The following is a 24,710-nucleotide window of genomic DNA, read 5'->3' as shown; positions in this document are numbered from 1 at the left end:
ATATTATAATAAAATGATGTTTAAATGTATTAAGTTGTCTATTTTTCACTCAGTTAACTGGAAATTTAAATCTAAGTGCATTATCTTTATGGTCTCAAATACATCTTTAAAAAGAGACACATATACTTTTTTTCCCCATAGTTATTGATTTTAGAATGGTATTTCAGACGGTCTTTGTTGTACTGTGTTTTTTAGCTGGAACATTACGAAAGCGCCATCGGCTTTAAGCTGCCCAACTACAAGGCCTCCAAGAAACTGTGGAAAGTGTGTGTGGAGCATCACACATTCTTCAGGTATGAATGTCAAACGGTACATCATCACACCATGCATTCACATCTTGATTTCACATCTTCATCACGTGAACTCTGTGGTCTCAGGTTGACGTCCACAGAAGCGGCCACCACTCCCAGGAAGTTCCTGGCTCTGGGGTCCAAGTTTCGCTACAGCGGCCGAACTCAAGCCCAGACCCGTCAGGCCAGCTCCGTGATCGACCGGCCCGCACCTCATTTCCAGCGCTCCGCCAGTAAGAGGGCGTCCCGCAGCTTAGATGGAGGTGTGTCAGCAGTCATCCGATGTTGTTTTGATATACACTCCACTAACTATAAGTAACGTTGCAACTCCATGTCAACTAGCAGTCGTTAGAGTATTAATAGACTGTCAGGTTAGGGTTAGGAACATAAGATGATGTGCACTTCAACGTGCAGAATGTCTACAGTGGACTATCAATATAACAGTTACCTTTTCTCTTTTTTCTGCATTTACTGTAGTCCGATCTGATTGCGTGTGGATACAGATGGTTAGATTGAAAGTAGAGGCAGATGTTGTTGGATTCTGGCCAATCACTGCCTGTCACATCGGGGAGTTCGATCACGAGTCCGACACTCGCTTTTGCTCTGTTTGGGAACTCTTTTGCTCTGTCTATCTCCGTTTCTCAGTCTCCTTCCAGTTCTGTAATGCACTTCTCATGGGGAGGTTCAGACTCTTTGTGTAAGTTGTGCTGCAGGTATTTGAGCTGGGAGCAAAAGTCATTTGTCTCTGCTGGCTTTGCGCTGAAGGACGGATAGACTCAGCATCCAGGCTATTTGTGTTAACAACCTGATGCTGGACAGCTTTCTCAGTCCTCAGGTGTGGGTTTTGAGTCTCGACTCCTGCTGGCCTTTTTGGGCTAGAAATGTTAAGTCATGTTGACAGTGCAGTGTATTTCTGAAATGTGCATGTGACTCAAACGTGTGTCAAGTCCATTTCACACTAATGCTGCTCTATAGGATGCCTCCATTTGGCTGAATTAAAAAACAAAAAGCAAGTCATACTTCATGGGAGAAAAGTCAATCCCAGAATGCAGAGCCTCGTGAAAAAAAAGTACACTTTTAGCAAACTTTTAAAAAGAGTACTAAAATAATGCAGTGAACTGAATGTGTTATGTAATGTTTTTACACATTATTAATTACACACTTTAATTACACACGTTACTGCGATCCAGAAAAACCCCCCTGGTTAACCCACTGATAATTTAACCATTCAGCCCCCAGGTAGAACATGGATGCAGATGTAATTACTTTCTGCAGACTGTAGGTTATTTACATACATATATATTTTTTAAACATAAATCACACCATATTCAGTTGAAGCAATCAACACATGATCCTCTCTGAGATGCTTGTAGAAGAAAAAGCGAGATAGATTGCTGTTTTGATTAGTAGTTTGATTGACAAGCTGTTTCCTGAGACATTTAATTGAAGGTAAGTTTGGTATTGTTAATTCTTAACTCCCAGAATGCACCGGTGAAGACTTTAAAGTCCTGAAGCAGTTGTTCTTGTGTTAGGAGTTATATCCCAGAGCGTCTCCTACTGTGTGACAGGAGCCTGATCAGTTCAAAAGCCATGAAAGTCCTAGAGCTGTAACGAAAAAATATATATCATGAAAAAAATGATTTTTTTCCTGCTCTGAGCTGCACTCTTCCTGAAACCCTTCTGATCACATTTTAATAAAATCACTGTATGAAATTATATTTAAAGATATTTTAAATATGAAGTATTTAAGTCTTACTTAAGTGGTTTATAAAGCACTCTCTCGTTGCTAATTGCTTCATTTATATGCTATTAACATACAATGCAATTAAAGCTGTGGTAGGTAACTTTTGACGCTCTAGCGGTTAATAAACAGAACTGCTTGCGTCTTGCAGAAGAACATTGTAGCCGGAACTACTTCTCTCTGTTTATGTCTATGAAGAATCACAAAGGTACTGGGTTACTCCGCCTCGGTATCCCCGAAGCAATCTAAAATAGTCCGAATATAAACACTTATTATAGGTGCACCCTAGTGATTCAGGACAAGCCAAAAACACGGTTTGGAAAATGGATTCATGGTGTACTCGCTTATTATATAAATTTTTCTACATTTTGAACACAAACAAAGTTATGGACCGCAGCTCTGATTGGTTGATTCTTACCGGGGGCGATGTATTCCTGCAAATGGCAATAGGACACTGGGGGAGCCAGAGGAGCTTGATTTTTTCACAGATTATCTGTCTCATATTCTACTGTCAGGACATAATGACAGGTTTAACAAATATATAAAAAATATATTTTTACAAAAGTTACCTACTGCAGCTTTAATGCAAATTAAATTAACAGTACATTCTTTTCAAACTTAAAGGTACAATTTGTTAGATATCTGCAGTAAAATATTCAAAAACCACTAGGCTAGAGTTATATATTTTGTACAGCTGATTACTAACAATATCTCTAATTACTTTTTTCAACTACTTGTAAATCATGAGAAAATTCCCATCTAAACAGTGACACGGGGCAGTGCAATCGCCTGTCAATGATGTTAGTTCCCCTTTTGTTACCGCCTTTACTGACGTAGAAACCACATGACAACAGTGTCGTAGACAAATGCTGAAGTAGCTTTGCTAGAAAATTCAACTAGAAAGAGATGCCGATCTCGCTTGTGTTTTACTCGACAGTTGAGTTGTTTTGATTCGTATCTTTAGAGAAAACGTATGCTATTATAACGATCAACAAGATTAGTATTATGGGGCGCCAAACGCGGGGCATCGTGTCTCTAGACCCGTGCAAGGATGCGTCTGATCCATAGTCTGATCGCGTCTTTGCATTGACTTTGTATGTAATCTACTCACGCAGATCGTTGAACTCGCGTTAAATCCATGATTTATCTTTCCGTCTGATTGATGGCCGTCAGTGGTTGGGTAGAAGACTACAAATCCCATCATCCCATGCTCCTTATTAGCGTCATCAAACCACACGATTGTTATTGTTTTGGTAGTGCGCCCTCTAGTGGCAGGTCCTACAACCTGTACCTTTAAGTATATTCTTTTTTATAAGGTTGGAAGGGTCAGTGAGAGTTGCAACCAAATTAGAACAGAATTTTCATATAATAATGAATGTGTATTACTATGTTTATTTGCCTTAAAAAATTTACCATGTTTCTTATCAGAGATGCACAGCAAACACCTAAACTGGTTTAATTGAAGAAAAAACCCATATGATTAACCCTCTCTACAATATGGTAATGTGAATATAGATTTTTTTAGTCCATCACATTAGTGTAACATACCCTTTTTTCTTTCTCCTCTGTCCCAAACAATCTCTCTGACAGCCATGGTCTCGACTCCGGATAAGAACGCCCGTCCAGTCAGCGCTCCCATCATATCTCCCATCTCTCCAGGTGATGTGGCTCCTTCCCTAATGGCATCTGCCGCCCGCACTGACCGTAAAGAGACGTCCACGCCCACGGGCCGTCCACGCTCCACTGAGAGGAAGAGTGAGGTGAAGGCAGAGGCCCATGTGACAGATGGCTCCAAAACACACAGCACCAAAGCAGAAGGCACACCTGAAGTCAAGGTATGACACACACACTTTAGCTTTTCAGGAAAACTTAAACACAATTCAGGCAAATCTTTTGATCCTTGAACTATTTTTATAAACCTGCTTGACTGTTGAATTGTTGGACTAAGTGATCAGACAGCAATAAAATAAGAAGCCTCAAGGATTATTCTCACCTAAACTGGCATAACAAGCGCAAATTAGCAGCAAAAAGCATCTTTACTTGTGACCACAAATGCAAGGCAGCCATGATATTAAGGTCTGTGTGAGACAGCAGGAGTATGTGTACTCTCTCTGTGCTGCTGCAGACGGTAGCCCGGCGAGAACGACGGCACCGTGATGCCCCGCTGGTGATGGCCACCAATGGGGAGAGAAAGAGCCAGGTTTGTGCTCATGATTTCAGCCAATCACATAAGAGCATGTACAACAGTGATTTACCTTAGGTTCATTAAGATGTTATTATATACAAAAGAAACTGACCCTTCACTAAGCTCCACCAATTTATTTTTATTTATTTGTTTATATGCAAAATAAGTATTTTAAGTATATTATGTTATTAACATTAATGTACCTTATTACACATACGCAAGTCAAAGGTTTGCAACAATTAAGATTGTTCACTGTCTTTAAAAGAAGTCTCTTATGCTCATCAAGGCTGCATTTACTGTATCTGATCAAAGATACAGTAAAAGCAGTAAAATGTAAAATAATCTTGTAATGTAATTTCTTCCTGCAGGATAAATAGCTGAATTTCCAGTCAACAGTGTCACATGATCTTTCAGAAATCATTCTAGTATGCTTATTTGATGAACGAGAAACATTTAGGATTATTATCAATGTTGATAAATAATGCTTTTTAATTCACTACCATGCAAAAGTTTAGGGTAAGCACAGTTTAAATAAAAAAAGGAAATTAATACTTTTATTTAGTAAGATGCATTAAAAGGATCAAAGGTAATGGTAAAGACAATCTTACAAAATATATCTGTTTTGCCCGTTAAAGAATCCTCAGGAAAAAAATAACAAAAATATTAAGCGGCAAAAATGTTTCCGAAATTGATAATAATAAGATAATAATAAAAATACATTTTAACATATACTGAAACAGAAAACTGTTATTTAGATTGCCATATTATTTGACTATATAACTGTTTTACTGTATTTTTGATCATACAATGTAGCTTTGGTGAGCATGAGAGTCTTGTGCCTTGAATGTAATGTGAGTCACTTGTCTACCAAATGCATAAAATGAAAATGTAAAAAAATAAGTGTTGGACTGGTCAGTAATGTAAAGGTGGGGCTTAGCAAAGGATCGATTCCGAAAGCAGCAATAGCAGTATTCGCGTCAGGGTTTATTCTGTGATAACAACCAGCTGGATGTGCATTACATAAATATTATGACAATAAAAGATTTAAGGCGAAAATGTTTTAAAATCTCACCAGTTTGTTAGTTATCTTATAATTGTATGACATAATTAAATATGTTATGTTAATATTAAGTACTATAAGACATAAATGAACAACTGAAGAAATGGAAACCATCATAAATGTTTTTTTTTTAGTTTTTTTGTAGCAAAGTGGTTTGTTTCATGAACACTTACGTGCTCTCTTCCTTCCCCTCTGGGGTCTGAACAGTCGCCACGGGCGGACACAAAGATGGTGCGCATGAGGAAGGTCAGAGATCGTTTCCGGACGGGTATCGCAGCATGATGACGATGCCATTGTACTCATCATCTCCTCATTGCCCATGTTTTACAACAGATCATTTTATTATTTTTAATTTTTTTCATCTGCTTTGGCTGTTATCTTGCTTGCATTTGTATGAGTTTGGCTGTACCAACCAACACTGTAGCTGCCAGATATGAACTGTACCTATTCCAGGCAGAGACAGTGAGTCAGTACAAACTGAGGTTTACGGAATGAGGAAAGTGTTCATTATGAGTGAAGTACAATGAACTTTGCATTTTAATTTGCATTTCATTGGGGCATTTACTCTAGCATGCATTATATTTTATATGAAAATTTTAATTTTAAACTTCACATTTAATGTTTGTTCAAATTTTTAGATCTGTCAACGAAAACATATTGATAATGTATAACAGAACTGCAGAACTAAATCAATTATATGTTTGCCCTTTATATACACTACCAGTCAGAGGTTTGAACATACCTGTTTTCCTGTAAAATCCCTCATCCTGGATGATCCCAGTAGTATATATTTTGAAAAGAGGCAGGGGCCTAGCACCGAACCCTGTGGTACCCCTATGGTTAGTTGATACCTCATGATCCCCTGAAGAATCTGCCTGTAAGGTAGGACTTAGGAGCCTCTCTGTATTTGTTTGTGATGCCCGAGTTGGAGAGGTTAGAAAATAGACAGTGTCAAAGGCAGCATACAAGTTCAACAAAATAAGGATGGATTATATACTGTACTTTCCACCCACAAAGGCTTTAGTCAAGGCTGTATCTGTTGAATGTCCACTTTGTAATCAAGTCAGGCAAGTCAAATCTTCACTGATTGCTGTCCAGCAGCTTGTTCTGTGAGAAGAAAGAAGAAAACATCTTGGTCAGGTTTTCGCAGTGAATTGGAGAAAAGAGACTAGTCTGCAGGTGGGTTGGTATTTAATGTTGGTTGCTCAAATAGGCTTGAATGTGTTGGGATAAGTGCCAGTACGTAGTGATCCATTTAAGATGGATATGAGTGTGGGTTAAAGAGTAGGAGAGATGCCGTGTAAAAGATGGGATGGAATTGGATCAATGGGGCAGGTGGTAGGATGGTTGGAGAGGAGAACTTTAGAGACCTCTAGAGATTTGCATGCAAGTTGTGGGTGTTTGTTAGTTTGTAGTGTTGAGAATTGGCTGCTGCTGATTGTTACTGTATTTGTAAAAAATTGGCAAAGTTGTCAGCCATTAGGGACGATGTGGGAGGGAAGAGGTGAATGCCTCCTCAGTTTGCGAGTGTCAAAAGTATTGCAGATCTTGTCTGGTTTAATGCTTTTGTAGAGATAACATTGGCAGAAAAAGAAGAGAGCAGAGCAAAGTGTCTCTTTTCTAATATGGATTAGCTCTCTAAAGATGTGCTTTCGCCTGACAGCACACACAGTTTGTCATTCTCAAAACCATTTAAAACACCTTTCAAACAGACCTAGACTATACAATAATTGTCTACATTTTTATACAGAACCGTAAACTAGATAAAGCTATAACACACAATACATTCCATGTGTCTAAGACACTATCACTTGTATGTGGGGCCTGAGTTGGTACTAAAATTCAGATGAGCACAATAAAAGATTATTAACAAAATTGAAAATAGTACAATTTAATTTGAACTTATTAGAGTGTTTTCCTAAACATACAGAACTGTTCCTAAACATACATTGACTGTATTATATATATTGAGATTTGATATACTACAAATGCACATTCAATACAATAAGCACACTTCTGTTTTTCACTAGATGAAAAGCTAAGACCACCAGAAATTAATATTCAGTAACATATGTCCAAACCCTTTTACTGTTAATGTAGTTTTACATACTGAAGATAATCACAAAATGAAGAGCAAAGACACTTATATACAGCTTATAACAAGACAAGATTTACAGAAGTTGAGCCAGTGTTGCTGGGTGAGGATGCGGTTTTGATAACACCAGAGAGTTGCACAGCAAATACACAGTGTTTCACCAATAATGGGGAAGAGGAGCTTTATTTTAACTTGATCTCATTACAATTTATATAACTTTACCCAATGCACAATTACCCCTGACCTTGCAGTCGGCCCTGACTTCTGACCTCTCCACTTTGTCTAGCTGAGGCTGCTGCGGTTCATCCAGATTTGATTTGTGTCCATCCCTCCATGTCCCACACACTGGATGCAACTGCAGATCAAACTTAAAAAAATTATCCAAGAATCATTTCACGACTTTCTCTACGCTCAAACACTGCCAACTCAATTTCTTTTCCTGTTCTTCACAGAAAAGAGCTAAGAAAATTGAGGGTGAAACTCTTTATATCAGACATAGCAATTTAATGTTGGAGGTTTGTATGGAAACTCTGGAAATGTCTTGTTTTTGCCACTGCATGTCTCACTGCATGAAATTCTGTTTCATCTTGTTTCTTTCTTCATTCTTCTCACTGCACTCTCTTTTGTGTTTTGTTTTGTTAGCTTAACCCTAAAGGCTTGGCATGCACTATTTACCTCACTAACTGTAATGCAAGTACTCACTTCTATTTATTCTCTGTTTGCTAAGCACTTTTTATTAAATATATGATTGGGAATTTAGTTTTTTGCTTTTTTTTTTTTTTTTTAGATATATAATTGAATGCAAAATTGAGCTGATCTAAACATGTAGCCTGTAGTTGGATCACATAAAAAATAAAAAATAAAACATTTTTAAGCATGTTAGGCTCTTGAACGCCTTTTATTTAATTTTAACAGTAAACTCTGTGCCTGCCCTGTTCCAGCTTTCTTCTATAACATAATATTTATAATGGGCTTTTCACACTTAAAATGAATGAATAACCCCTTTATAACCCTGAGTTATCTTTGTTCCCTGATCACGTAGTTCATACTTTACCCTGAATTGTTACATTTATCCAGAGAAGACAGATTTCACAATAGATTTAGCCTTGTGGTTTGGCCTACAAATTTATGTCATGGCTAAACAGATCTATACTATCGATTGGACAAGTAAACTGTGTACAGAACTGTCCACTTGTGAAATTATCCCCACATAAATCTGCTAATATACAAAAATAGCAATAAAACTGTCTCTTATATCTAGATGACCTGTTTTCTGTCACCATTTAACATTTTAATGGTTTCCTGTGACACTGAAACGAAACACAGCAGATGTACGAAGCATGGATATTTAATCAGGGAATTGTTTAATTTAAGATTGGTTTTTAATTGCTAAACTTCTTGCTGTAACATTCTACCACATTGTTTCACACTGTTTGGCACCAGAGATTGGGGTTAGCACTATACAATAGGTGCAGACCTGCTTCTGAACCAGGATTTTGTGACTCAGGGTTAAACATACTGTGACAAGCCCATGACTATACTGAACTCTGTTGTTTAGCCAAATATGTAATCATTTGCTGTACATTTAGCTCAATAATTTCATTTGTTATCAGATCCCATGATTATAATATTACTGTTTGTAGTGTTATATATTATACAGTCTGTCCCAGTCATATATTTACATATACTGTAGTTACTACAAAGGCTGTTTCCACTGTTGTGAGGTCTGATGAGTCTGAAAACCAGATGGATTCTGTGATATTAACCCCTTCATACACCCATTGACCTCTGCGTCTAACCATATATCACATAACACTGTCTCCATCACATACACTATCATTATATTAAGATTTAAACAGTGTTAATCATATGCTGCAGTGAATTATGACAGCATATGATTTATTTAGTGCACGAGTTTTGCATAGGTATAGACCAATTTGTGAAACAGCATGTGTAGAGATCAGAATCCAGTCATTTGACCCATGTCTGATCCCAAGCTTTGTTCGCTCTGTAGCTTGAACAGTTTATCTAATCTTAAAACTGCTGAAGTGCTCACATGATCGCCACCTCATCTATCTCCTCCTGTAATAACAAAGTAGCATTTAGAAGAGTTCATTAATGATTGAAAATCCAAAATTCTGTCTTTTACTAACCATAGTGAGCTGCCTGACAGACTAGCTTTTTAAGTGAGCTCCAGCAAAAACATACTTACATCGATTAATATAGAGCTGATATTAGCATTTGTTAAATATTATTGTTGTTAAACTACAGACCCAATAATTTAATACATATATATATATATATATATATATATATATATATATATATATATATATATATATATATAAACCTTATCACAGTGCATTACTGAATTGCCTTTTGTTTTTGGTCTAGTTTGGCAGCTCACTAGAGTTTTGAACAGAACCATATTGTCTTAGTGCAATCCTTTTCATTTGCTATCAGTTTGCCACATAACAGGTTCAACCTACTAACCTGTAATGTAATGCAGAAACCTTTATAGCTTGCAACCGAAACATTGCTTAAGAGGATTAGGCCATGATGTAAGGAGGAAACGGACAAACTTCTTGTCTTTCTAGTGTCAGCTGTCTGTCTGAAATCGGCTGTAGATGATGAGGGCTGGTTTCTCATGAGAGTGTTTCATTCCTGCAGATCAGTTCTGCCGGGCACTAAGACACAGGTCTGGTTTATTTCCAAAATCTGTAGTTAAATTAATAAAGATCCATTGATATTTTAGACCGCAAGTATTTTATATATATATATATATATATATATATATATATATATATATATATATATATATATATATATATACACACACAAACTAAAATGCAGTTAGAGAACTGTGAACGTGGAAAGGAGAGATCTGTGTCTTTGTGGCCAGTAGAATGGCTTTGTGTGTGACATTCACTTGACTGTAAATAATGTAACTAAGGATGGGGATCACAGGAAATATACTGATTTTGGTTCCTTAACGATTCTGTTAAACTGCAACCTCTCAACCAACTCTAGATTGAATCTATTGACATTCAAGAATTGTTAATGGAACCAAACATCTTGAAATTATACAGTTAAAATACTTGATTTCCAACCCTAGATGTGACGCCCCTGAGATAGTTTGGGGTAAAACAGTGTCTTATGTCAGATCAGCTTACTAATGAGATGTTTTCATTGGGTTATTTCCCTCTTGATTTCTGACCTTCATCTTCCTGTGTTCTTTCTTTTTTTTATCTAAATTTTGCTATCGTTTCCCAAATTCCTCTTCTGCTATCCTCATTTTCTTTTTCTCTTTTGACCTTTTTGGTTTGCATTCTCTCTGCCTGGACCTCTCTTTTTCTCCCAGGACGTGGATAAGACACAGACAGAGATCATGCGACATCACACCAGTATCAGCGAGCTCAAACGAAGCTTCATGGAGTCGGTGCCCGAGTCGAGGCCCAACGAGTGGGACAAGCGTCTGTCCACCCACTCGCCCTTCCGCACTGCCAGCATCAACGGCCAGAAACAGCCCGACGTGAGTACTGGGGTTAAAATCTATGTTTCACTGTTGGATTTAGAGCCTTTGTATGCTTTTATGTTGAAGATAAAGACTGACGTCTTGATGATAGATTGCTGGTTTTATGAAATGGAGGTAACTTTGCCCATCTATTGGTATTTAGTTGTGTAGTATGTGAACTGAAACAAAGTTTCATTGACACGGTCTCATGTCAATATAATGGCCACTTTTGGGGAAGAGCTAATGATTGTTTTTTCCAAAGTTTGCCAATTTAGTGGCATAAATTCTTTGGATTTTCAAAAATCTTTGAAAAGTCACAAAAAAAGAAGTAGAAATTTCACAGAAGAAAATAAGTCATACAGAATTGGAAAGTACGTGTATCAAAGAATTAAAAAAAAATAAATTGTTGCATTTGGTAGGGATTATGAGTTTTATTAATGGAATCAATTTATTGTAATATTTTTTTTTTAATCAGAATGTTGCTCATGTAGCGTGCTATCTGAATAAGCAGTTATTTTCTAAGCTTTCAGTGTGTGTTTGTGTGTGTGGGCACATGTGCACACAGGTGAAGACGCCTCCTCTCCTACCCTTACACAGAGTAGCGGGGGGTATATCAGAGGTAAACATACTCTCATTTGGTCATTACTGCCAGGGCTGTGCAGCAACCACCCCTGAATAGACTGGTGTTTCTTTATGTAGATAAAGAATGACACAAACAGAAGCACAAATGGCCGCTGGATGCTGTGGCCATGGCCCAGTCAGAGTAGGAGGTCTCCTCTCTCTCTGAATCTGCTCAATGCCTGTGGCTTTTAAAGACCCACTGACCACACCCTCTCCCAAAGCCACGCCCCTTTACTACTGCTTCTGCTTTCTGAATGGCTACTGCTGGCTTTCCTCTGCTTTGACCTGCTGACCGCATGGCTGGATTACACTACATAATGTAGCTGCATGAGTCTGTTAGTTCGCTGAAAAACCAAATAACGTATAAAAAAAGTAAGTTGTAAAAAAGAAAATAAGAAAAGCAAACATTAAAAAAAACTGACTCCTCCTCCTCTTCATTTCATTGTCTTTTCCCTCTTTTTTCCTCTTGTTTCTGTCCTTCACTGGTTCTCTGTCCTTTTCTTCCCTTTGTTTACTCTTCACCTTCTCTCCTCGCAAAGTCTTGTCCTGGATCGCAGTCCATTCCTCCTCCAATTTCATCCATACCTCCATTTCCATCTCGATCCTCCTCCTCTCCACAAGCAGGAGTGTCTAGAAGCGCCCAGAGAGGGGCGCGTTTGTTCGCCCCACGGCCTTCTTCTGCTGAGGCCTACTACATCATGTATCAGTCTCAGACCTGAAATACTAAACTGCCATATCACACACTCCTTTCAATTCAAAACATAAAGTTTGTACTCATTCTCTCAAATTCTCTGAGAGATGAATGTGCACTTGTATTTAAGATTTCACTTTGGAACAAAACTTACCAGTGTCTTTTATGTTTATCTATAGTTTTTAAAAGCACATTTCCAGTGCTGAACATCTCTAGGATATTGTAAGGAATGGAAAGATTTTGGTGTTGATTCCATCTAAAAATTATTGGGAGTGAAAATTTCCGTGGCTGATTTACTGACAATGCACAAATTAAAGAATACAGACACAGCCAGATCATTTCCATAATGACCAACACAATCTACCAAGAGCAACACAATTTACCATCTGCTTAAAGATGTGCTTTTTTGGAGCATTAATTAATGCTGCAAATCCCAGTAATCTGTTGAATGCAGACATTAGTAAATCTCATTGCATGAATATTTTAATAATCTCCTCCCATAAATTTCACATTCAATAAGGTCAGGTGCAAAAATAACTGTATCCAAATCTTTTCCATGCTAATAGAAGCATAGTTAGTATGACATGGAAATAGATCTTGAGCAAAATAAGCAAGACTGTAACGTGTAGTCTGTAACTTTCAGTCCATATGTAGTTTATACAAATTTTAGTTAGTCAAGAGAATTAAAGCACAATTTTTAAAGCTTGAATGTAATGTAGACATGTACAAACAGTAATTGTTCTAGTACCCCACAAACCCCTGAGTATGATGTAAGAGGGAATCTGCGACTGGATAAAACATAGCTTAATAAAGAAAAACTATGGACAACAAAAATACCGAAGTATTCCTCAGATGCCATGTTCATTATTTAAAACAATAATCTGATATTAATTTGAAAAAGGAACAAATAAAATGGACAACAGATAGGTGACAGTTACTAGGTTAATTTCTTCAATGATGGTATGGTAATTAAGCAGAGTCACACCGTTGTATGGGAAATTCACCGTTTACCAATTCAGTTAATCAGTCATTAGACTGACTCATGAGTTAATTTGAGTCCATGAGTGTTTTTGCAATTGGTCAGCAAGAACAGTAAAATCTTTTATCATATTCGATTCAGACCACAAACTCTCAACTAGAAAAATTTATTTTGTACAGATTGACTCAGATTGACTCAGGTTCACTGTTTTGTATTGAAACTATAATTGGTGTTCAAGAACTGAACAGAAACGAACATTGTGAAAAACATTAACAATTTAACCAATTCCAAACGTTAGTGAACAATGATTGTTTATTCTTTGCGGAAGTAGTAATCTCTGATCTAGCCAATGACCGAGTCTAGTTCTGTGACAGACACATCCACTGACCTGATCCTCTGAGGATTTCTCTAAGCGACCCATCCCACCCAAACCCTGGCGGTTTTTATGGTGTTGTTCTGTCACTGATGGATAATTGCACTGCCAAAACAATGTCTGCTGCCAATCTTAATGCCAATCCACCAATGCCATAAAAACCCTCAAGGTCTTTGCTTCAATCCATATGGCCCACTTAAACCACTCTGGCATCCTCTAAGCTCAGATCTTGAGCTTCATACCTACCCAGAAATCTCTACTACCCCTCATCAATCTCTCCCTATGTCTCTCCCCACTCCACATGTCTGTGCATTGTTCTGTGTCTCTCTTGGTGTCCTGTTGTTGCCCTGCACAGAGATGGCACATCGAGGCGACAGCAGGTAAGGGTCAGGTGGGCACCCATGCCAGGAGGCCTGCCACTGCTGCAGCATATGGAGGAGGATGACGATGATGATGATGTTTGTGATGAAGAAAAAGAAACTGAGGCTCAGGGACATGCCGTGTCCACAGAGGAAGAGGCACGTTTCTGCCAGCAGTACCCATGTCTCCTTCCTGTTGAGCAGCCTGCTGGTCTTAACGCTGATGATGTGGTGGCTTGTCTTTATTTGAGAGACAGTGAAAGAAACGAAATAGATATCAGGGAGACAGCAGCCACTCTCAGACTAATCTTATTTGGATTATAAAACAATAAGTAGAGAGAGAGAGGATGAGATCCTTCCTTCCTATTTCCTCTGGGACTCTTAATGATTTCACCATTTCACATTGGATGTTGATGTAGTTTATAGTTTTAAACAGTTTACATCCTGTGACACAAAAACCCTGTATGCAAAAGCACTATGTTGTCCTAATAGGACATAATGATTTATCAAAGCCAACACATTCACAATAAAATATCTGCTCTGGCAAAGGTCCATTCCATGATAAAGACAATCCTAGGTACAATCAATAAATTGTAAAAATAGTGAAATAGTTTCAGGTGTATAAAAGTCTATTCATTTCAAGTTGCAAGCTCAAATATCTGAAACTCCCTAATGTTGCTTTATTGTGCACTCTGAAACCATATCCACTGCAAATCTAATTTTCTTAATTATGTTCCTGTCATGGTCATCTATAAGCACAATATATTTTGTGATTTCTTGGTTACAGGCAAATTATCTTTATTTCCAGACAAACTGCAAATGCTTTATTGCTGCTCATAAGAAGACAGGAAAATGTATATCTAATATACCAAAGCATTCATAATTAATCAATTGAATTTGTCATTCCCATCATCATCTGTCAACCTGACATCGCCATTATTGGATGAAAATAATATTTGACTTACATTGTGCTAAATGTTTCTAAATCAATTTATTTTTGGCTCGTAGCGCTTGTAGATACAAGATGAAAAAGCTAAATCCTGTCTGTGATGGTTTTGAAATGCATAATCTGCATATCTGAGCCAAGAGTTATGGGTTGAACGATGGGCTTCTAGGCGAGATAAAGGCTTCATTCAGGTCCTCTCAGTCATGAGGATGTACAGTATGTGGTTTTGGAATAAACACTCCACACACTTAATGGAGGAGCGTTTGTGGCGCTTCCTAATGAATTTTGCTCCACTGGGACGCACTTCTCTAAAACATAATTTCATTCCAACTGAGACTGATTATGACAGAAATCATTATTTTCAATTATTTTCCTGGTAATTTACATTAATATACTTATTTTGTGAGCAATATCATGCCATCTTTTCTTAGGCTGCATATCCAGAAGTAGCTGAGAATCGTTCCTGTATTACTCCAGTATCAGTCAACAGCAAAATTGCGATATCATAGATTAATTGTAATCGATATCGTGATTGTGATATGTTTGATTAATTGGACAGCACTAATTTCAGCACACATTTCTCTGTGTTTAATATTAACTCAGCTGGCTGGCAAATTTATACAACTACTGTTTAAGAAATACGGTCAATAGAGATTTGTACTCTTTTACACACCATTAAAGAAAATGATTTGATTGGAAAGGGTGATAAAGTACATAAGAAATCATTGAAGTGGCTATATTTTATACCTGTTCTAGCCCATTGCTCCCCCCCCCCCAACCATTGAAAGTCTCACTAGGCGCTCTGTGTGAGGTGAAGTTAATGTAGTGAGAAAAGCGATTCTCTTCTCACTCTCCACCGTGTCTTGACCCCTTTCACAGTCTCCTGTGGTGAAGACGAAAACAATCACCATTTCTGATGTCACCAACTCCCTTCGCAGCGAAATCACCAGCAAGGACATCCCCATTGTGCATACAGAGACCAAGACCATCACATATGAGTCTGCACAGGTGAGCGAGGCGCTTTTTTAATCAACCTCATTGCTGACATCATTTTTGGTTGGTCTTTTGCTGAGCCAGTGTTTCCATATGCCGCACATAGAATGAAAAATTAACTGGGATGCAAAATAAATCAGCATCAATAGATGTTGATTACCACATCACCCAGTAGTAGGGATTTTGTTAATAATCAAACACTAATAATCAAGCATTGGTTGATATTGAATGTTTAATAGGACTTTGGTAGCAGTGCAACGTATCGGCACACATCTGTATTCAGAACAGAATATATCAGTTTCATAACCTTCTGTACTGTATGTGTTCGGTCTTTGTTATAATCTGACGCAGTGCTGTCATTTTCTGAGCGAGTTTAGCTAGTCATTAAGATCTGTTCGTTTTCTCTCTTTGAGCTCTACTATATAACCCGAGGCCAGTTTTTAAAAGAGTTTCTAACCAGCACACCAGAGGTCCCACTGCTGTAATAATGAGGGCTTTTATTTTTTTAATTCTTTCAAAAAAAAAACGCCCCCCCCAGCCCCATGACAGTGTCCCCTTTGGGGCTCTGTAGGAAATAGCTTTGGATGGAAGCAATAAATGAGAGATGTAATGGAAGAGTGTTGTAAGCACATGTGTGTTTGTTTGCTTATAGTCCAACACAATGTCAGAGAAGGAGTCTGGGATGCTGCTGAGTGCTCAGACCATCACGTCAGAGACCGTCAGCACCACCACCACAACCCAGATCACCAAGGTACAAACCTACACCATCACAAAAGATCCTGCAATGTCTGCCTCTTAAAGAGGAATGGCAAAAAAACTTTAAAATATCCAACTTACAACTGATTTGCTTGTGCTGCAGACTGCAAGAAGGGCACAATTGTGCCAAGAGGCTGCGACCATGTGATAAAGCCATTGTTAATTACAGTTTATATCACCATTCCATAGTATCTTCCCAAAGTTAGTCAAGAATTGCTGTACTGCACAGATGAGATATACACTTCACTTTGTTTCTGGCTCTCTCATTCTCTCGTTCTCTTCCCTTTCTCTGCTCAGACGGTGAAAGGCGGGATCTCAGAGACCCGTATCGAGAAGAGAATCGTAATCACTGGAGACACTGAGATTGACCATGATAAGGTGAAATGCACCTACAGTTAACAACCATGACATTCTCATAAAAAGCTTTTTAAGATTTCCATAGACTATGTCTTCAATATCGGTCTATTTTCCTGAAAGAGAACAATTAATTGCATATATCTGCTAACAGATATATAAGACCACAAAGCTGACAAGAATGGATTAAAAGCCACAAAACTTCGATTGTGATTTCATGGGGCCTTTAAATGTGTAAGTTTAGTGGTCTGGTTGAAAACTGTCCTCTCTGCTCTCCAGGCTCTTGCTCAGGCGATAAAGGAGGCGAAGGAGCAGCACCCTGACATGTCTGTGACTAAAGTGGTGGTGCATCAGGAAACAGAGATCACCCCTGAGTAACTCCTGCATGACACACAGGTTAGTTTCCTCCTGCACAACCTGACTCATTATTGGACCGGTGATGCAAGCTTTTCATGTCAGTGATTACAGCTAGAGAGATCATCACTCAGCATGTTTTATTCAATTATGATCAATATAAGCCAAACACTGGAAAAATGAAAGCGAGTGAGTGAAAAAATGCTGCATGGTGAACTGAAAGGTACAGTTTAAGGTACTGTAAATTATGATTAAAAAAAAGCTTAAAGTAATGAAACGTTTTTTTTTTTACCCTTTAAATAAATAAATAACTGATCTTCCAATTTGTCAGCCAGCTGCTAACAGAAAACTGCTGTTAATATTTAGTGATATAATGATAAGATGCTCCAATAAATGTACAAAATAAGATCTGCTGCAGATATGCACATGCTTTGAAGTTTTGAAGATCTTGGGGCCAAATTGCTTAGATCTAGTGATCAGTCGATATTGGTTTTTTATTTGTATTTTTTTACAACCGATACCGATACCGATAATTTGCATGTTTAAGTTCCCGATAACAGCAGTGAGGCTTTGCAGAGCAGTCTGGCTTTGTAGAAAATTATTCTCTTAAACCCAGAGATGATTGGCCTCCCCTGTCGTGACGACATAATGTCTCCGTTCCCTCCATCAGGGAATGAGACTTACGTACAGTACTTAACCGAGACATTATTTTCCTCATAGAAATGGATAATGAATTTTGGAATGAGGGTGTCAACGTGATTTCAAGACGATTTCATGTCAAAAAGACCCTAAGGATATACATTTCAGATCTATGTCCCTCTGTGGCCCAGACCTTTTAGTGTAGCTCTCCAGTAGCACAGGAGTTTGATGGGTTTGTGGCATGTATTTAAAGCTCTTCTCTCATGGGCAATACAGCCACACCATCACCCATGATACATTAAACTCATACAGCATTTCTGAGTTTCTCTTTCAAAAGCAGTGATGAAATTGCTTACCATCTAAAACAAATAACAAATATCCCTTATAAAGATGGTAACAAGAGAAACCCTCGGTAGCATACCAAAAGAAAGAAGTGCATTGAATCCCAGAGAATTAGACACAGACACTTAAGCTGTATGATTTACTACAATCATTAACAGTGCTCCAATAAAAACCTCAATCCCTTAGAAAGCATGGTTATACTGTCATATTTACAGCCGTTATACATGTGTGTAGTAGAGTCGGCGACATTCAGCACTTAAACATTCAAGTTCAGCTCTAGAATTTCAATCGAGGTAGCAAAGAGGATGCAGAATCTAATTTAATATTAGAATTTATTAGATATTAGATGATACCTCATATTAATTAGATGACATTAGATGATATTATTATTCTGTGTTGCTAATGCCACCTATAGAAATTTGTATTCATTTTACTTTACTATCTTTAATAAATTACCATTTCTTTTTTGGCCCATGATAAAGAAAATGTTTTGAATTATCTTTTATTTAATATTTTTTTGTAATTTTGTTATGCGCTTTTGTCAGTTTAATTAGTTTTTTTTTTTTTTTTTTTTGCTATAAATATTTATTTTCATGTATATTTATTTCAGTTTTATATTTATTTTCAGTCATTTTTGTACTTTAACTTATTATTATTGCATTCTTTTTTATCTAATTTGAATATTTTATTTTATTTCAGCTTTTTTTATTAACAAAAATGTTTTACTTTTAGTTAACAAAAACAACACTGATAAAGACCAGCACTTCTTTTGGAGAATCATTGACCCAAAAAGTTTCAAAACTGAGTCAAACATTGAAATCATGGTAGCACTTTATTTTACAGTCCTGTTCCTCATGTACATACTATACGATATATACAATAACTATGTAATAACTAGGTACCAACCCTGAACCTACCCCTAAACCTAACCCTACCCCATGTAGTTACCCTGTATTACCAGAACTTTCTTAGATAAATACACTGTACCGAAATAAATAAATAAATTAATAATAAACAGAATGTTTACATTTTGGACTGCTTTTGATCTGTTTTAATTGTTTAGACTGTATAGAACTTAACAAAACATGAAAAACGAGTCTCTAAATGTGGGCCTTTTAGACTGTTTGTGTGAGGCATTGGGCGTCTGGTGCTGTTTAACCAGCTGTCAGGGTGGTATGTATACAGACACAGAGCTCCCAGAGGATAATGGGTAATGCTGCCCTGTTAGTTTATTCCCACAGTGCCCTGTTTTGTGTGTCAAGAGACCCATTTCACCCCATTCGCCCTGTCAATGTTTACTTCACTTCTATCACTCAGCCAGAGAGTATTTACCATGCACTATTATTTCCATCCCGCTCAGGTCTGCATGTCTGCAGGTCGGCATCCGTCACCCGTTTGGGATGTGTTTACTTTTTGCTTTACCAGAAATGCTGTCTTGTTTTGTTTGTCTTGGATGATTGTTAATCTAGCTTTGATCTCAAATCAACACAGGGTGAAAAAACGGGACCAGTCGGGTTTATGAATGTTAAAAGACAACGTAAGATCCCTCACATCCAGCCTTCTACCATCAACCCACCGAGTTCCTTTCACGGACAAACTCTTCCTGTAGCAGCGCATGTCCCACCCAACCATTGCCATCCGAGACACCACTTTCCAGACCCTAAACATCTGTTAGATTTCAAGCGTCTCATACTGCAAACTGAGCATCCAGCATCTACTCCTGTCCAGAAGCAGAATTCAAAGTGCAGTTCTCATCCACTTCTCAACACCTCGGACAGACTTTTTCCTAAAGCCCTGCCTGACCTCCACCACGTCAAAGTCATTCCACGACGGACTGAACCGTGTTACAAATACGTTTTCTAAAACAGTGGCTAAAGAGCAACTTTTTATCTCAAATTCCTATGGTATTTTAGGGTGGATCGTTAAGGGATGGTTCACGTAATAACAACTGGGCGGCAGGAATTTTCTAAAGTGTCAATTTGTTGTTGTTGTTTAATTTTTCATATATATATTCTTTTTTTTTGCAATTGGTTGATTATCTGTCATAATCTGAAACTCTTAAAAGGGGATGCAAAGCTGTATTCAAAAGCTGTTCTTTTCCAATCTTTTTCAAGAAATTTGAAGACTTAAATGAAGGTATAGTTCTGTCATTATTCACTCAATGTCGTAATGTAACCAGTATGACTTACTTTTTGATGTATATTTTGAGAAGAGATTTTTTGGTAATCATTATCACCAAAACTGTTTAATTACCAACATTCTTCAAAATGTCTTCTTTTGTGTTCCATGCGTCATAAAGTTTTTAAATGAATTTGTGGTGAGAAATTTAGGACAGAATTATTTATTTATTTATTTATTTTAGGTAAACTGTCCCTTTTAGTTGTTGTCGTTCTCTAATTTCATTTCCGGCTACTTACATTTATATTTAACAGGTTTAAAGTCAATAATGTTTGAACGTGCAAATAACATTTAAGTTTTGTTGAGGAGGGGAAGATTTTAGTGATAATACATTTCAATTGTTCTTTAAACAGAACTATAATATGACTAATGGTGACTTTTATTGTGATATTTTTTTTTTTTTTTTTTTTCTTTTGTGGATCTAGACAGTTCCTCCCATTTAGCTTCCACTGAATGGAAAAGAGCAGCATGAATATTCTGTTAAACATCTGAATTGCTCAGAAAAGAAAGATTTTAAAAGACGCAAGTACACAGAGAATAAATGACAGGATTTTCAGAATACATCATGTTGTAAAGTCACATATTTTATGTTCCTCTTAAATGTGAAAGTATTATTTTGTTCTCGGTGTAAAATAATGTGTTGTTTTTATTCGGAAATGCTGGAGCAATTTCAGATGTTCTCTTGTGTTTTTAAGTTACATTACTTTGCATATTTGTTGAAAGCTTGAATCAGTTTTATTTTGTTTTGTTGGTAATGTTATCCTGTTTCATCATGGATTGGGGGTCCGATGAAGATGGGGTGGGGTATTATAGTGAAACTACACTCTTATGATATTTCTATTTATTTTCAGCAGTTTTGTTCTTGTTTGTGTGTGTACTTTGCATTTTAGATGCCCTGCTCTCTTAAATTCAGCTTTGATGTTTTGTATTAGATCCAGAATCCCAAACACCAGCTCCTGCCAGTTTTTAAATGGGATTTGCAGGGACAACTCTGCTCATCTTCAGCATATTTCTACTTTTCTACTAGAGGGGGCAGTATGTTCTTACCCATGAGGTCTATAGCAGATCTGCAGAGCCTTCAAAATGAGCATCCACACACAACCTGAAGTGTTTTTAGAAGAATTGCAATCGATTAGCCATGAACGGATCTAATTAGCAGTTATGGGAATTAATTGTGAAAGCAATCAGACTACAGCAAATTAAAATGAGTCTCAGTTATTCATTGAGCCATTCAAATGCCTCTGTTTGACTCTAAAGGTCAAGACTGGCAATTCAGGTGCTGTAATTCAATTCTAGAAACTCAAAGTGGGAAATTGAGGATTTTATATTGTGCACGAACACTGCCGGTGGCGTAAAGCGTACTGCCCCTCCCCGTACTGTCCTGTTTTTAAATGTCTATTTTAAAATGTCACGCTTTTTTAATAGTTCAAATAGTATCCTGTACAGAGACGAGGTGTTGTATTTCGTTCAGTGTGTTGTTTTCTTCATTGTGGCACTCCTTTCCTTTGCTAGTCTGGGGTGAAGAAAAGAAAAGAATCGTACGTTTTTCCTCAGAGGTTCTTTTTCTTCTCATCACATCCCCTCTTTCATTTGCCTTCACTGAAAAAAAAAGACAAATGTACTATATAGCACCGTGCACTGAATAAACTCCAACTTAGACACATTCTTCACACAGTTTCACGAGTGTCAACTTTCTTTACTTTCTTAATACAGGCTTTCTTATGAGTGTTTACTTTGTGCATGTTATTACATTCGTAATGTTGGATTAAAATGAACTAACTTCCTTTCTGGTTGACATCAGTCTTTCTTATTTCAGAAGTAAAATGGGATGTAAATGTGATCTACTTCATGTGAATGTGAAGTCATGTTGGAGACTCCTGATAACGATTTAATAATTTGGGGTAGTTTTTAAAGAAAAACTCAACACAGTAACCCAGAAATGAACTAGAAATGTTTTCTGTATTGTCACGCAGGCATTCACATGCATATATAGTATGTGTGAAACACACTCATGAGTGCTGCATTTTTGTCACAGGTTGTGCTTTATTACCAGTGTTTAGCTTGATGAAAGCACGCTGAAGTGAATGACTTTGATTGCAGTGGATTCACTCATAATCCTGGAGATGGGCTGAGATGAACTGAACGACACCACAGAGAATGAAACAGGATTTATCAGCAAGGTCATAGAGAAAATTGGAAGAAAAGAAAACCAGCTGGAAATCACAGTGGTCTGCTGTTAAAACTGAAATATTGCAGATTTTCTTGTCTTTCCTTCATACTTGCATCATGCATATATGTTTCAGTTTAGCTGCCTAAAAATGGGCGACACAACAGACGGGAATGTCAAATTAATTTATTACAATCCATTTACAGTAGGGTTCTTACTGGGCAAAACATTATATTTAGAATGTCTTTTACCTAAGACCATGACATAACATCATTTATATCAGGGTCAGACAAAACATTCATACAGTAGTCTAAAAGGTGTTATGTTGACGTTTCTGATTACTTTATTCATATTTGGAGCTTGGGGGGTGTTAGTTTTTTCACCCTAGCCCAATTCACATTATTTATTTATATTTATTTAACATGTAAGTTTGGATTTAGTGCATACCGAATAATAGCAGACTGAAAATAGCATGACATGGCATAAAAGCAATAAGGATAGAAATATGTAAAACTGTTTCCCATCAAAAACAAGGAAGTTAAAATGAAAATAATTCATAATTTACCCACGTGTGGATAATTAACTTTTTTTTTGTCATAATTTCATCATGTCTTTATTGGGAAGTCAAAATGAGAGAAAGAATAAAAAAATAGCAATTTGTTCCCCAAATTAAATCATAAGAACTTACTGTTAGCGATTGTTATGCTATTTGGATTTTGCTTGTAAGTAAAGTCCCAAAACTCATCCACCAAACTTACTCAAAAGTAGCCTAGTGGAGTACAAAAACTGTCAGAAAAGTAAAACTGCTTCTATTTTTTGAATACATGATTGCAAATGATTTTATACGTATTAAAAAAGACCAGAAAAATTATTGTACTTTGGTTTGCACCTCTTATGCTTTATTGTCAGAAGTTGGTACAGAGACATTCGAAACGTCAGTGTCACATTTGATTATTGAACTACAAATAGTGCAGATTCTTTCTTTGTGAAGTACATATGTTACAGAGCATATTATAAATGCTAATTAGAACACAGCCTTAGTGTTTCATGTTCTCTGATAGCTGCTTATTCCACTTGAGATTATCCTCTTAATATCATATAGGACGGTACACACCATCATGTTCTGATCATGTCAGCTGAAGTGTCCTGTCTTCAGTCTGTCAGAAGGGATCAGGGAGGAATATTTAAGAGCTGTAACTCATGAGCTGAAGTCAGCTTGATCCAGGCAATTAGTTTTTCCTGGAGCTGTTATTCATGGGAATACTCTGAATGTTTTGAATGTTTAATCTCTGATTGCCAATTAGCATCTCGCTAAAGGTCACTGAGAGGCCTTGGCCACAACCACTGTAGCATTATTTGTTCATCCAACAAACAGGATTTGAGGCTTGAGTGTTACTCCTGAACATCTGCTCGCGGGGCAGATGGATTAAACACTGAACCATGGCACCTGAAGTATATTAGTTCAGTTAGCGATGGATGACAGGCAATACCTTACTCTGCTGAATACCATCTTGATTTATCTCTAGAATGCTAATAAATCTTAAAGAAATGTAATATATTATTTAAATGATGTTTTATTAAAGTTAGGGAGAAGCGTGTTAGACACTAGTGGAGTGCACTCAAGTTAATCAACACCAATGGGTATAAACCATAGACTGTACAAAACATGGACATTGTGTCCCTGATGTCACCCATAGATTTCTGAAGAGTGTTTTTTAAGCTCAAAGTGAGCGGAGTGGGCCGTCGCCATCTTGGCAGTGCGTCAACACACATCACTCCTGGATAATCGAAAATGGGTAAAGAGGCGGGAACCGTGCCATTCGTTGTTGCCGGAAGCCATATCTAAACATGATCCAGAAGCGCTGAAAGGTAAATCCAAGTTCTAGACCAACATATGCTGTCATTCAGATGTCGTCTCTTTCAGGGAAGACCTTGCATTTCCAACATGACAATGAGAATGGGACAACATTCCTATTCCTAAAGTTGAGCAACTTGTCTCCTCAGTCCCCAGACGTTTGCAGACTCTTATAAAAAGAAGAGAGGATGCCACACAGTGGTAAACATGGCCTTGTT

General features: G+C 37.4%; 1 protein-coding gene across 8 annotated transcripts in view; it reads left to right on the top strand.

The window, feature by feature from the left end:
• The window catches only part of LOC113068300 (protein 4.1-like), a 47,004-nt gene extending 24,750 nt beyond the window's left edge, over positions 1-22,254 (top strand). Inside the window, exons 10-21 of one of the 8 annotated variants that reach the window (XM_026240992.1) lie at positions 196-293; positions 378-553; positions 3,622-3,866; positions 4,157-4,231; positions 5,484-5,522; positions 7,824-7,886; positions 10,733-10,903; positions 15,734-15,862; positions 16,500-16,598; positions 16,901-16,981; positions 17,237-17,353; positions 19,784-22,254. In XM_026240992.1, coding sequence (XP_026096777.1) covers positions 196-293; positions 378-553; positions 3,622-3,866; positions 4,157-4,231; positions 5,484-5,522; positions 7,824-7,886; positions 10,733-10,903; positions 15,734-15,862; positions 16,500-16,598; positions 16,901-16,981; positions 17,237-17,335 — 1,275 coding nt within the window. In that variant the 3' untranslated portion in view covers positions 17,336-17,353; positions 19,784-22,254. Of the gene's footprint in view, positions 1-195; positions 294-377; positions 554-3,621; positions 3,867-4,156; positions 4,232-5,483; positions 5,523-7,823; positions 7,887-8,013; positions 8,062-10,732; positions 10,904-11,450; positions 11,505-12,045; positions 12,312-15,733; positions 15,863-16,499; positions 16,599-16,900; positions 16,982-17,236; positions 17,354-19,783 lie in introns of those variants that run through there. The other 7 variants (XM_026240995.1, XM_026240993.1, XM_026240994.1 and 4 more) reach the window with 7 other exon arrangements.
• The last annotated feature ends 2,456 nt before the right edge of the window (positions 22,255-24,710 follow it).

This window comes from Carassius auratus, linkage group LG44F (assembly GCF_003368295.1).
Source record: "Carassius auratus strain Wakin linkage group LG44F, ASM336829v1, whole genome shotgun sequence".
NCBI classification, from domain to species: domain Eukaryota; kingdom Metazoa; phylum Chordata; class Actinopteri; order Cypriniformes; family Cyprinidae; genus Carassius; species Carassius auratus.
Note: the sequence above shows the minus strand (reverse complement) of the source record. Positions and strands in the feature narration are given on the sequence as shown.